This window comes from Taeniopygia guttata, chromosome Z (genome assembly GCF_048771995.1).
Source record: "Taeniopygia guttata chromosome Z, bTaeGut7.mat, whole genome shotgun sequence".
NCBI classification, from domain to species: Eukaryota; Metazoa; Chordata; class Aves; order Passeriformes; family Estrildidae; genus Taeniopygia; species Taeniopygia guttata.
The window spans coordinates 52,988,088-53,002,843 of record NC_133063.1 but is presented as its reverse complement, the minus strand read 5'-3'; the positions used below and the strand labels follow the sequence as shown (position 1 = coordinate 53,002,843).

The 14,756-nt window shown below is 42.3% G+C and overlaps 1 protein-coding gene across 2 annotated transcripts in view; it reads right to left on the bottom strand.

The window, feature by feature from the left end:
- The window catches only part of PARP8 (poly(ADP-ribose) polymerase family member 8), a 122,769-nt gene extending 108,935 nt beyond the window's left edge, over positions 1–13,834 (bottom strand). The window contains exons 1-2 of one of the 2 annotated variants that reach the window (XM_002196996.6): positions 13,446–13,834; positions 12,687–12,741 (exon numbers count right to left, since the gene is read on the bottom strand). In XM_002196996.6, coding sequence (XP_002197032.1) covers positions 12,687–12,741; positions 13,446–13,536 — 146 coding nt within the window. In that variant the 5' untranslated portion in view covers positions 13,537–13,834. The remainder of the gene's footprint in view (positions 1–12,686; positions 12,742–13,445) is intronic. The other variant, XM_030257350.4, reaches the window with a different exon arrangement.
- Positions 13,835–14,756: the final 922 nt, after the last annotated feature.

Here is a 14,756-nt window from a genome sequence, read left to right as displayed (position 1 = left end):
AGCCTCAGGGCTACTGGGACAATTTAGCAGGGAAATGAAGGGCAAAACTCATTTGCATGTTTATTTTTAAAAATACACAGATATTTGAACTAGAAAAAAAATGAAAGGAAAAAACTTATTATGAAGAGCTCAGATGTATTCTATAAATCTATAAATCCTCTGAGAAAGGACAGAATGCTAACAAGAAAGCTGACACCATTTGCCAAAAATCGTGTGTGCACACACTGGATATGGTCTGGAGTGGCTGCATATGTTGCAGGTTGGTTCATGCTAGATAATTGCATAAGATTAGCAATGGCAAAGATATACTTTGTGTGCAGTTCCTCTTCAGTAACAAATATTCGATGCTTGAAGTACTCCAAGACCTCTGGGAAGCAAAGGCAATAAAGAAGGTCTGTGATCCTTCTTCAACTCCTTTCTTCCCAGATTTCACTGATACTGAACTTACAGAATTCCTTCTATTAGCCTGGCACACTTTTTGCTGACAACAAAATGTTTCCCCCAGCCCCAGTGTAATTTCTTAGAAGTTAATTCTTTATTTTACTTGACTCGACTTCCATCAAACTTCCCTGCAGGGCTTTGCTATCTGCCAGCCTCCCACTAGTCCTCAAGTCCCACCTGCCCTGAGAGTGGAGGACAGCAGGCTTTTGGAAGGGCAGTCTCCTGTGGCAGATTGCCAGGCTCTATCCCACAGACAGGAGAGCTCACGTGGGGCAGCTCTCTGTCCTGCTCTGAAAGCTCTGAAAAGGACGGTCACTGCAGGTGGACGCCAGTGCACTAACAGAGGTGCGACAGAGCAGCCTTCAGGCAAGGTGCACACACAAGAGTTTCCCACTCCCACCATTTCCATGGCTTGCAGGGCACTGTCCATGGCTCACCCCTCCAGCTGTACTTACTGGTACACACCCACAACAGACTTCCTGGGCACTACGGGTCCTGTGTGTGGAGGGCACTCCTCATCTACACTCTGCCTTTGGGGCTGGTGATCTGCACAACACACAAACCTGGTTTTCAAGCCTGATCCTTAAAGAAATCACAGACGTACTCAAGGTGTCCAGTTCACACTAGTGAAACTCCACTATCAGGACAAGTAATTAATCTGTGACTTATACTATTATAAATCAAAGCACAATCAAACCAAGGAAAAGCTCAAACATTACAGAGAGTAAAAAGTCACTATCAAGCAGTCATGTTACTGACCATGTACATGAAAAGAACATTGTCATGATCGCCAAAGTGAGTACTGTGAGTGAACACCCTCAGTGTACAAAGTGATAATTAAGACCACCATGTACCTAATGAACCATTCATTGTCACTAACTGAAATACCAGATTTCCTTTATTTACAGAACAGAATTTAAAAATAGTTACTGGAGAGAGACTCACAAAGGTCTACAGAGGCTGCTTGTTAAAGCATAAAGAGTCTATAATATGGAGAATGTGAAAACACATTGGCAACATGGGGTTTATTTCCTTTGTCATTCTATTTTACATTTTCTATCATGCTAAGAGCATGCAACTTCTACTAGTTCAAGCTAAAATTTACTCTTACACCTGTGCAGCATCTACAGTTAAAAGATCTGAAATACACACCACTTCCGAACATCTAAGAAAGTTTAGACTTACTTAGGTATAACAAAAATTACAAAAACACCCCAGTTTGAAAGGACTTTTAAACCTAAACCAGCAAACAACTCAGGCAGCAGCTGCAATTATTTCAGCAGTGATTTCTGGGGGATTTTTTCCTAGTCACACAGCAACGAACACATGCAACCATTATTCTGGTGAAAGTTCTGAAGAACTGAAACAAGTGTTTCAGAATCTGTATCTAAACTGAAAATAACTGGGAGATGTGTGGTCTAGAGCTGCTCCATACTCTTAACCTTCATGGCACCCTTGTGAAGGGCCAACTGTTTCATGTCTGTCTGCTTCAACAATACAAACACAATCACCAAAAGTTTTTGTCAGGATAAATCAGTACACACAGCACTTCTGGAAAACGAAAGGCTGTAAGAAAGAAGGTGGAAAATGACAACAGGAAGACAATTGCAAGGAGATTATGCTCCTCAGTGGCACAGACAAAATGAAACTAGCCAGAGTTGGTGACAAACTTTCTTTAACTTCTGCAGACTGAAGTCATCATTATTGCCCAAGGGGGAGCACAGAGCTGGTATTTTCTGTGGGATAAGGTCTTTCTTGTGCCAGAGGTATCCCATGGGACAATCAACATTACAAACAAACTGGTCAGCCCTTCACCAAGCTCAGCTGAGCACTGAAAACAAAAAGAGACCACTGTGGTGTCTTGGCCTTTGCCTACAAGTTGCAACACATGCAAACCTGAGACCCAAATGCCACACTGCTGAGAACAGTTGTTTGCTATGTGGGAGAATATATCAATTCCCTATCACTTCAGGCATCTCTGCACCATTTTGGTCCTCCTCTCTTCAATACAAGCCATTCTTAAAAAAACATACTTTGTATCTCACTTTATCAGCCTTGTTGCAATGTGTCCTTACTTGTCACCTAAAATGCAAACACAAATAATGTGTAATTTCACTTTGGTATGTAACTTATCATGCATATACTAAACTTTTCTATTAGAAGGCAAAGAAGGTAACATTTATATTTAGTTTTGCTCTATTTATACTTCTTTGACAAGATGAATTTAATTATAGACAGGTCCGCAATGCTGTAAATTGGCAATGATTCCACCAAATTCCATGGCAATTTGTCAATTTAAATTAGCTGAGAATATGGTAATAATGTTACACCACAAAAAGTACAACAGAGAAGTTAACTTGGGACAAAATAAAGACAGGAATATGTTGTAAGCTGCAAAAAGAAGGACAAAATGCTCATTAATGCCAGCAATTTATGATGATCTGCTCAGTACATATGTCAAAAGTTCTGCAAGTTACACACACTGAGATATGCTGGAAATATGCTGTTGAAATTGCCATGCCACACAAGACATATATGCCACCTTTCACCTATTGGAAGTGGTCTTCCAATCAAAGACTTGACTCACTGTGCTGCTGGCTGATCATGACTTTTTAATAGGTGAATTAAATAAAGACTGTAGCCAGCTTTTCTTGACCCCAAATGGTGATCAATTTATGTGCTCCATAAAACCAATAGCTTTTGCAATTTTTATCCTGACTCATTTAACTACAACTCCTCTTCATGGACAGCAAATGCCTAATCCTTAGCAGCCCCCTGGGAGGCCAGCATCTTCCACACATCCATGTCTGCCTTGAAGCCAGACAGTGCTAGATAGAGAAGATATATATTTACCCAACATATCTCTTTGTGTTTGCTGCCTTTGGCAAAGGTCAGGTTTTTTTCTGCTGAACTGCAGAATGAATGTGTTTCTTCATGTCTTAAATAAAGGCATACATTTTAGCGAAACAGTATGTTTTAATATCTAATAATTGATAATTAAACATAGGAACAGCATATTGAGAAATTATTCATCACAAGAGGGACAATCCATAAGAAGTAAATGATTATGAGTGAGATGTAAATCCAGGTACAAAAAGAGCCTGGAATCTCCCTGAACTTGCTTCCTCCTCATCTGTGATTCACAGGGAGAATGTGATTCTGCTAATTCACTGTATCTAGCTAAAAGTTTAGAATTACTCACAACTCATAATTTAAAAATAGAATATCAAAATTAACAAATAAAATGCAACAGCTAGAACATGGAATTGTAAATGTCCTTACACAACAAAATGTCCAGTTTCACGATTCTTGTCACCCACTGATAAAACAGTAGTCTTTCTTCAGTATGAGTTTACAAAATCATAGTATTGAAATTTTATGCCAAGTCTGACAAGCTATTTTCTACAGAATAGTTAAAAGTCTTCACAGCAAAATAATTTTTTAACATTATACTTTATTAAAGAGCAGAATTAGTTATGTTCAGTTTTCAGCTGTAACTCTACTACAGGTACAACCATGTATAAGAGTTGATGTATTATTCATAGAACTGCATCAAAACAGTAAACTATATACGCCCATGTCTGTAACAGAAGGCTATAGATAGTGCCTGTAACTGCTGCACTACAGCATAAACCAAGTGTGTCTTCCAGAAGTTTTTAATACCTGAATGCCAATTTTTTTTGGTCTGAAATACTGTAAAACTTTTTTTTCCTATGTTCCAGTGATTTGCAAAAATACATATTGAAATGACCAGATTTCACACAGTTTAAATATAGAAAAAAACAGAATGATCCTTTTAGTTTTTTCACTGAATTGTCTTTGAGAAAAAATCATCATTTCTCTTTCAGCTAATGGGTTATACCTACAAAAAGATCTTGAACCATTTTTAGACTCAGCTTAAGAACTTATACTGGTTCTGACTGAATGACAGGTAAAGAGGTTTTTCATATGGCCCAGAAAATTACATTCTTAAAACATCACTCTATGACAACCAGGTTTTCAGATGCTAAGGCTAGAAAGACAGAGGAGGAGCATAAGTTTGACAACTGGCCATCTGTCTGACCTCAGCAACATCAGCAACCGGATAAGCATGCATGAAACAGAGTTTTTTCCCATGGATAGATTGCAGCTCCCCAGCCATTCACAAAAGTATTCAAAAAGGATAAAACATCTGCAAAGATGACAGAAAACAGAACTCTAGTATTCTGAATTTCCCCACTCAGAAGAAAAAAAATCACTAAAATTGTCTATTCACTATGAGTAGTCAGCATAAAATCAACTATTCAGCAGTATCACTGTGCACACAAGTGAGTCTCATCACATCAGCAGAACTAGACTCAGAGCTGTATATCAGATAAGAAGCTGACTATCAACAGGTACTTTTTTATTACAATGAAATGCCTTCTGGTTTCAACACCTTTTTCAACTGCAGACTGACAGAAGAGCATCCTAATTATTTTAACATTTTACTGTATGTGTGAATATTCTAGGGTGAGAATTCCCTATCCAAGATTACTTTTTCAGCATTAAGGAAGAAGAATAAATAAGAAACACACACACAAAAAAATATGTAATTTGCTGAAAAGCTAATGACCTGAAATACTGTGTCTAATCCATAGCCTATTTTTTCTACTTGAGAGCGACCAGACCAGCGTCTGTCACAAACACTTTACACCTTTTTAGGTATAAACGTGACAGCTTAATGGTGCAAAGCAATGCTGTCTTCTAGCTTGGCTCTTAATGTGAAAAAAAATTCTTTTCTAAAAGCTTAAAAAGGAACACTTATTTAAAGCAAGATTTGAAGTAGCAACCTACACAAGAGGAAATGCAGAATGCTACACAATCTGAAAGGAATTTATCTTTTAATTACATACTTCTTTCTACAAATGGTATGTGACCATCTTTTGCACTCTGTTTTGGCAAACAGTGTATTTCATTATCCGGGTGATAAGCTGTTGCCCTTTTTATTTCTGATCAGTGCCTTGAGGTTGGAAGAAAACATCTGAAGGGTTACCTAATTTTTTGAGCCTCCTCTTTGCCCTTAATTCCTGGCTCCCGACAGAATCCCACTGAGCATTATAGACCTCTTCCTTGGAACAATTCAGTTCCATCCTAATTGCTAGGATATACCACCATCTTCTGTGACAAACAGGAGAAGACAAGGAAGGCTCACAGATCCTCTGCCTTCAAGCAAGGTACAGAAAGGTGCTCAAAGCACTGGACCAAGGCTGTTTTCTGCCTGGTGCCTTGCATGACCACACGTAAGACCATGGCTTACTTGGGTGCCCTAGGAGTAGGGGAATACAATTTCTGATGTGAAACTCCCAAGAGAACTCTGACTTGAAAAAGAAACAACTGCCACTGTTCCTTACCCAAAGCTCTTTCTTGCTCTTCCTCCCATGGAAGTGGGATGGAGGCTATCTTGTGTGAGCACACAGAGGGCTCTCAGGGGAAGGAGATGTTAATTCTGTACCTTGTTAGGGCTCTCTTCTTTCAGTAAGACTTTCTAGCTCCGCTACATGGCACAGTAAGTTTACCCTTACAAGTCACTAAAAAGGATCCTGCTCCTTTTCCTTAGATGAGGCATATTCCATGAAATACATGTAAAAATCTTCACCCTCCTGTAGCAAGGAAGACATAAATTGTCCTCTTCCACAGGATTTATCTAATTTCAAAGCAGAATTATACACTGGACATTTTTTAGATTTACTCACATTTCACCCCTTTCTTAGTTTTAATTTTAAGTGAACTCTCCCAGCAAATTTAAATTTACTTTCACTCTAGGTAGTGAAACTATTTTGACTCAGGAGTGGTTATACTCTGACTCAAATGAGAATTCATGTTCTACACAGTAAGTAATCCATGGAAAAAAATATGCCAATAGGTATCTTATCTTTACTTATGAGAAATTAAATACATGGGAAATTAGTAGAGACTAACAGGAAAAGGCAGAAAAGGCATTAGTCCCAATACAGAGAAAAATGATCTAAATTAGTTTTGGCAGAGTGAACTCTGCTTTCAAATTTATTTGTCTTACCACATTAACATTTTAACAGTGACAGCCTACAGGTTTATTTTTAGGTACTAATATGTTAAAATATGTGATGCAAGTAGAGAAAGAAGTGACTGAAATTGCTTTCTGTATAGACATTCAAGCACTCCCCCAACTCTGTGCTGGAAAACTATTCATAAAACAGTGCATACAATCTGTATGGCAAAAACACCTGCAATAAAAATTGTGATGCTTTTAAAACGTGCTAAACGTTAATACCAAGACTGCTATGTGGTGCGGCAGCTTGACACTTATGAAAACTAAACCATTAATTTAAATGCCTAAAGCCACATTTTTCTCACTGAAAGGAAGAGGTTCACAATTTAAAGTAGTTGATCTTGGTATCGGTACAGTAGGCAGCTGAAAGGACAGCAACTTGCTTCACCAGACCTGAACAGGGTCTCCACAAGACCACGCTCTCCCTGAAGCATGTTTTTCACATGATGCAGGGATGGGGACAGAGTTCATTTCAGACAGACTTCTTAATAGCAAGGTAAGGAGGAGCTGTCAGACACAAATCCAGCAAAATAAGGCAAGCTCAGTAACACCGTGAGCAGAATGGTAGTGGCAATTTTGCTTTTTACAGCCTTTTAGCATTGGACTTAATGATGCACTTTTGTGTTCTACTAGATCTATTTCTAGGATGAGTAATTTGTTAAATCACACCTACTGAACTTCTTGCAGTATTTACCAAAAAACTGTCTACAGGAATTTATGGATAGGTTTCATGTACGTACCACACACAGACAATATTAGAAGGAGTATAAAGTTAGAATGAAGGTACATTAACAGAAGCTCATAGAATGGAAAACACTTATCTTAGAGAGAGATTCTAAACCTGAAGTTTTAGTAATACCTGATCCAAAACTGCTATTTTTAAGTACCCCAGGTTGTATTCAACATTACCTTAACTACAGAATCTTTAGTGAAAAAATGAAAATCACAATTCTTGCCATGTTATAGCTAAACTAGATTCCCATCTCATACCACAGACTTCTCTCTCAAGGAAACAGTGTAGGAAATGGTGTCATAACAGCAAAAAATATTAAGTAATATTTGATAGGAAATTTAAAATTGAAAGATGTAGGAATTTCCAGGTACTTTGAAATAGCAATTAACAGATAGCTAGGTAAAAGCTGTGTACCTAGTTTTCACCCCTCTCTTACTGTAAGAGTAGATTTTAGGAAAGTAATTACCTACTTAATAACCTGAACACAAAGTTACACACAGCCATCAGCACCAGGAGATGAGCTGCGCTTGCACCAGCCCCTCCTAGGATGTGCATAAAACTGATTACATCTAAGCTAAAACCAGTCAGGGCAATGGATTCCATTAAAATCAAGTTCTCAGCTCCGTAAGCCATACTTTCACGAACACTCTCATCTTCTGCAAGTTACCGCTGTTTCCAAAAGGAACAGTACACCTTCCCCTTCCAATTCTTGCACAGCCAGTAGGCACACTGCCATGTAACAAAACTGACAGAGGACACAATTACATGTTTCAGTTTAAAAACTGTTTTTCAGTTTTCAGTTTTCTCTTTTTTCCTATATCTTACATAAATTGAACATCAATATTAATATATGCATCATTTATCCCAAACAGGTTTTTCTTTACCACTTTGTATACCAAAGACATCAGTGTTACCAGAGTCACACTAGAATTTCAAAATTCTTCACCAAATGGAATCTCTCATGTAGGCAGTTTTATAAATCCATAGAAGCAGCAATAGAGCATACCATAAAAGGGGAAGAAAAAGGTTATATGCACCTATTCATTGTCAAATGGTTTAAATACCTGGTGGATGTAATGTGCTAGAATTTCAGGTAGTAGTTTCATCTCTAGCTGTAAAGTTACAAGTAATTTAGTCACTCTTCCAGTGGCACAGCTCCCTATCTGTGAAATGCTTCACTGCTACAGCAAAATGGAAATTAACTCATCATTTTACATGAGAGTGTCTGGTACTACAATAACTTCCACAATAAAATACAAAAAGCCAAATATTCAAAATGAAACCATGTAAGATAACAAAACTGTGGTTGTTTTAAGCAAAAGAAAACAAATACTTCAGATCAAAATTTCCTTGCTTTTTCAGAATTGCCACTGTTACAATCACTGTGCTGAAGTACAGAAGGCAGAACATAAGTCCGCTGCATGAACAGGAGATTAGAACTTTGCTGGCAAAATTAATCTGTATGTTCAGGTTTACCTAGTTGCAATATCCTGCAATATTAGATCTCATTATTAGTTCCCATGAAAGACCTTATTGTCATTGTCCTTCACTGCCAATGAGTTAGGAACGTATTTGAATGAAGAAATATTTCAGGACTGATATTATGTCCTTGTTTAGCCTCAGGGAAAAAAAAGAGCAGGGTAGGAAAAATACTAAAGAGAAAATATCTTTCTCCAGGACAACCAAGCACTGCTTCTATGTAAAGCATGTCAAATGACATATAAACTGAAAACAACTTCAGGGCAGAATGCATTTTTATCTGAAAGATGACAGATCAGCATATCCATTCAGTCTGCTTGGTTTCTGGAGGAACGGTGTTTCATACAGGGACAGAAAAAGGAAACCAGAGATTCTTTTAAAATGGAGAACTCCACATGTTCACAATTTAATATCTGGTTTAGACCCTGCAGAAAAAAATACTGATTTTTACATTTTCTTCTAGTTAAAGGAGAGTAAATCTTGCACAGTCACAGCACCAGACTGAATACCTCTTTTTATAAGCAATCAACCTACTTATTGCTTTCTGATGATGAAATACAAAAATATTAAACTGATAAACAATCTGCCCTCTACTTAGTGCCCACATTAAGCACAAAGACGTGTTTTTACTAATAAATTGGTAATTACAACCTTCCCAAAACAGGTCACATCTCTGCAGTGACATACAGCTCTAATAATTTGGAAGTGTGAACACAATGCATTAAGGAATACAAAAGGATTGTCTGACTGCTACTAAGTTACTATGGAATTACCAGTTAACTCCACATAAGCAAAAAAAAATTGTCCTCTGTACCATTATCTATTTGGATGGATCTGAAGAGATAAAGTCTGAGAAGCTGGTCCCAAGAAAAAAAATCTCACACAGATAAACTTAGCAGTTTGAAGGAAAAAAAACCACAAATAAACCTTAAGTCCTCATAATAACTGAAATAATTGTGGTAAACTGACTTCCATGGACTTACCCCAATGTACTATTAATCTAGCTCTGGGCTTATAAATTAAGACCACTGATAAACATAATGGGCACTAGAGGCAACTACAGCATGCTGAGGAAAACCCAGAGAGATAGTTAACTTGCTAGTATCATCATTTGCCAAAGAATCCTGCTTCTCAAACAAATTGCCCTCTTTCTAGGGCTTCTGCTCTTCCATGTAACCACCATGGCTAAACAAAGGCCGTATTACACACTGACCACAAAAAAAAAAAAAAACACCAAAAAACATTTAAAGGAAACTAAGCATGAAAAATTCTTAGTTCCAGGCATGGCTAATAATGAGCACTAAAGTACTGTAATCTTCCTTACACACCACTTCTACTCTTATTCATTCAGGCCTTTTCTTGGTTTGAACACCCATTCAGTGAACATCCACTCCTCTGCCCATTATTCTAGCACTTGTGCTCCGGTAGACTGGAAAAACAAAAGTCATTGGGGTGAGTATCTGAAGCAACTGAACAGGGCCTATCGGCTGATGAGTCCATGACCACAATCTAAAAGAAGCTATATCATTTCAGGATAGTTCCTGAGTGCAATAATCAAAAAACAGCATTTTCACTCAGGAAATGCACAGCTGCAGCAAGAAAAAACTCATACCCAAAGGCCAAAAAGAAGGTCCCAGGATGACCTTGTCCTCTCCTAAACTGCTACGCTATGTAAGTCACTGCTGTTGACCCTGTAATGGAGACATGCTGCACATGTTGCACTACAGCTGCTGCTCCACAAGAACCTCCTCAAAGAAGAAACCACTTACACACCTCTGATGTAAGAAGCTGAAGTTTTTTTCTGAATAGCTTTCATTTTACACACTTCATATGTATGAGAGCTTACTGCCATAGGCCTGCCACTCAGTACACCATTGTACATCAGGAATACCACAGAACAACTTCCTAAATCACAATACAAACAAAGAAGGAACACAGCGAAAATGAAACCCTTCTCTAAAAGGACGCTTTTTTAATGTGCTCAAAATGTAAAAATGAAAGTGGAATTTGAGTGTGCTCTAAGTAACAACCCACTTCCACCAATTCCTGTAAGCATTAACTTCTGCTTCTCAATTCCACTTGAATCATCAAGGTCCTGAGGCTGTTTTTCAGTCATCAATTACCTAAGCAAATGCTGACCCCTGTTAAAATTCAAGGCTGGAGAATGTAAGGCCCTCTTCCGTTTCTCACTGAGCAAGTGCCAACACTTTGTTTCAACACCGACAAACCAGTTTGTTTGCCATCAGTTATGTCCTTAGGCTTTTCACTTTATTCAGCTCAGAAAATGGAAACAATAGACAGGTTTGACTTCCTGTTTCCCTTGCTATGATATTTGGTTTAGAGAACAGTTCAAAGTAACTTTAAAATTCAATCATTTTAGTTAAATGATAGTGTCTCTGTTAAGTAGTTTTTACTGTATTGATTCAAAGGAATCTATTCCACAGCAGGTACTGTAAAAAAAAACCACACCTTTATTGATGCCAAGAGAACATGCAGAAATTGGCACCTCTATATGCATGTCTGACTGTGGTTCCTTTTATACAGGCTTTTATAGTTCTACAATTCTGGCATCCACCTTTTTTTGTTTCTTTATCTGAAAGGTACAGTTTTAAGGGCTGGGATCTTACGTAACTTGTGGTTTCATTATCTTAGGGTTACAAACATGGTAGATAGCTCCTATCATATTCATCACAATTATCCAACTGGTACGATGCTTTATTGACTATGTTCTTCTCTTTTCTATCTATTAAAACAAAACTTAAGACTTTGCATTCTTCTCGCCTTTCATGACAGTTAACATGCCTCCCCCTCCTTATCACCTTAGCCAACCAGGGCTAGGCCCTGCTTGCTAGTGATTACAGTTAAACGTGGCAGTCACACCTTTAAGGTTTTGTGAATTCATACCTATGCTAAGGTGCTTATGTCACATGAGGTGTTTCAATATCAATCCTTTCAAAACTGTCTTAAAACCACATCAAAACAAAGCATATATTACAATATTGAAGGCAAACGTATACTATGAGCAACCCAAAAATATATAGGTTCTCAGCTACTGAGTGAAATATTCTACTTCACTGAAAATGACTGAAGTTGTCCTTTCCTTTAGTAGGAAGTGGTAGGTAGTGAGGTGGGAAAACATTTTTTGGAGCAACCCTGCAGCCTGGGGACCATCTGGGAGTCTGGTCCTACAGCCAGATCCCAAAATATGCAACTATTTAAAAAAAAGGAACCAAAAAATAAATGCAAAACTTCTTGCTACATCAAATTTTAAAAATCTAGCTAATTAGCACCTTTTTAAGTAAATTATAACTAACAATCCAGGAAAGAAGAAGAATGTGTTCAAGTTTCTACATATATATTTCTTTTGAAAACTGACAAGCACAACAAATGCTGAAATATATTTTGAAAATGTGTGCAGGTACAATCCAATTTATAACCACAAGCTTGGATTCACTTAAAAATAATATTTAAACATTCAATACAACATTTTTTTAGCCTTCTAGGTTATACTGACATTTCATTTAATTTCGTCAACGGCAGACAGCCTTGCATCTGCCATGGGACCAAATATGGCTCTCATGCATTGAAGTAAAATGCTGATGTGAAATTTGGCCTGCCTGTTATTACAATCGTAACTTTTCCCAGCTTTTTAACATGAACTAACTTTACACCATACATTGATGCCTTTGCAATTTTTCTGTTAGGTTTACATATGGCAGGAATTCTCTGTCTCTATATAAATTGGGAAAAAAACAAAGACATAAAGCTTCACAGAGTAGGTCTCTGAGGAATGAGCCTCTGACGACTAGCATCACCTTTCTCATCACCTCCCTCAACAGCTCTTCCTCAGTTTACGCTTGCACGAAGGCTGATGATTTAATCATCCTTACAAAAGATAAGGAAACAAAAAAACCTGGCACACTATTGAACCACTGCATTTTACTGCCACCAGGAAATGGAGTCATTAGTGTAAAAAAAAAGTACCTTTTGGAGCCTCCGATATAGGTGAAGGTAAAGGTGGAGTCTGAGTACCTGAAATCTGAAAGACAAAGAGCTGATTTATTACAACTTGTCCTGATTTTGGCTGAAGTACCCGAGATTTTACGGAGCAGCATTCACCTCCCAACACGGGGGCGGTGAAGCGAGAGTCGGGGTGAGCCAGAGGAAATGCAGCATTTCCCCCCCAGCCCCTCGCAACAAGTGCCCGGTGCTATGGCAACGGCAGGGAATTCCATTGTCACACACGGCAACAGGCAGCCGACAGCCGGGCTCCTGCGACGCCTCATCGCGACCGGCACCGCCGGGGCGACGCGAATCCCCAGGGAAGGGCGGTGGGGGCCGCTGGCACGGACAGGGCCCCGTTTGCGGCTGGGTGTGCCACCGGCCTGGGCTGGGGATCAGGGCAGGCGCCGAGGGCGGCCGCCCGGTAAGAGCCGCGCAGCGGAGCCCGGCGAGCCGCGCTCGGCCGCGGGCTGCACCCGGCGCTGCGTGGCCGCCGCGACGCTCCCGGCTCGGGATGCCGCCCTCCCACCCCGCCCGCCCCCTTCCCGGCCGGCGCCTGGTCTCCTCTGCCCTCATATGCCCTCGGAAGGAGAGGAGGAAGACGGGATCTGAGAGCGGCCCCGCGGCCGGGAACGGCGGCGAAGGGCACGGGCACGGCGGGAGCGCGGTCTGGGGAGGGCGCGGCGCCGGCGGCGACGGGAGCCTCCGCGCCGCCAACCTGGCTCCCGGGGACAAACTCACCTGCAAACAGGCAGTCCTTCTCCGCCTTGCACTTTTGGATCACAACGTCAATATCCTTCTGAATCCTCTCTTGTCTTGAACACATCCCCATGAAATAAATCCCAAGGGAAAAAAATAGCAGCCTTTATTTCCACCCCACCCCAACCCCCCCCCCCCCCCCCCGCGCTGCCAGGGTTTTTTTAAGATTCAGCCCGAAAGAAGAAGCCCGGGGCTGACGAGCAGGAGCCTCCCCAGCGGTCCGGTGAGATGCGTTCGGCCGGTTGGAGGACGTCGGAGGCAGGCGGCGGGAGCCGACGTCGTTTGCCCAGATACGCCCGCCCAGATGTGCCGCCGCTGCCGGCGAATGGCAATTTCCTCACAAGGGATCCAGCGGAGGGTGGCGGCGGCGACACGGAATTCCCCCACCCCCCCCACGCCCTCTGGGTTTTTTGGGGTTGGCTGGCTGGTTTGGTCTTTTTTTGGAGGCGAGAGAAAAATTTAAAAAAAGGGGGGAAAAAAAGAAAAAAAGGGCGGGGGGGCCAAGCCGACCCGGCCGCTGCCGCTCACATCCCTGCCCCTCCCGCCAGCAGCGGCGATCGCCGCGCAGCAGCGGCAGCGGCAGCAGCGCGGCGCGGAGAGCCGGCGGCGGCACCCGCACCCGGTCCCTGGCGGCGCGGCGGGGCCGGCGCTTGCTGCAGCGACGCCGAGCCGCAGACCCTCCCCTCGCTCCCGGCCCGGCACGTACGGCCCCCGCCGGCTCCCCCGGCGGAGGCAGCGCGGGGGGAGGAAGAGGCGGATGCACAGAGCCCGGCGGGCGCCCCGGGAGCCCGCGATGGTCCCGGCCCCGCCGCCGGCGCTCTCCCCCGCCCGCCCCGGCCCCGGGCACAGGCTGCCGCCGCCTCCCGAGCAATGGGGAAATGCCAAGAGCGAGCTCTGCGAGCGGCGGGGCGGCTCCCCGGCCGCACCGGGGAGGAAGCGGGCAGCGCCGTGTTGCGCAAGGCCGGCGCGGGCGGGGTGGGGGAGAAGCGCGGCTGCGGCCGCCGGGGGCGCGGGGCCCGCTTCCCTCCGTGACCCGCGGGAATGCCGACCCGCGCCGCCCTTCCCGGGAGCGGCGGGGCTGTGCGGCCGGGGCTCCGGCTCTCCCGCCGCCGGTCCCCGCGCCTCTTCCGCGGCGGCACCGCGGGCAGGGCTGTGCCCGGCCGTTCCGGGCAGGACAGCCTGGCAGCCCGCCCCTGGCCGAGTGCCGTCTGCCGCCAGCCTCCCTCTCCGACTTGTCGACGGGGTGTGTGCCCATGGAAACAGTAAAAGGAGGATCTCTGTGACCACCGTGGT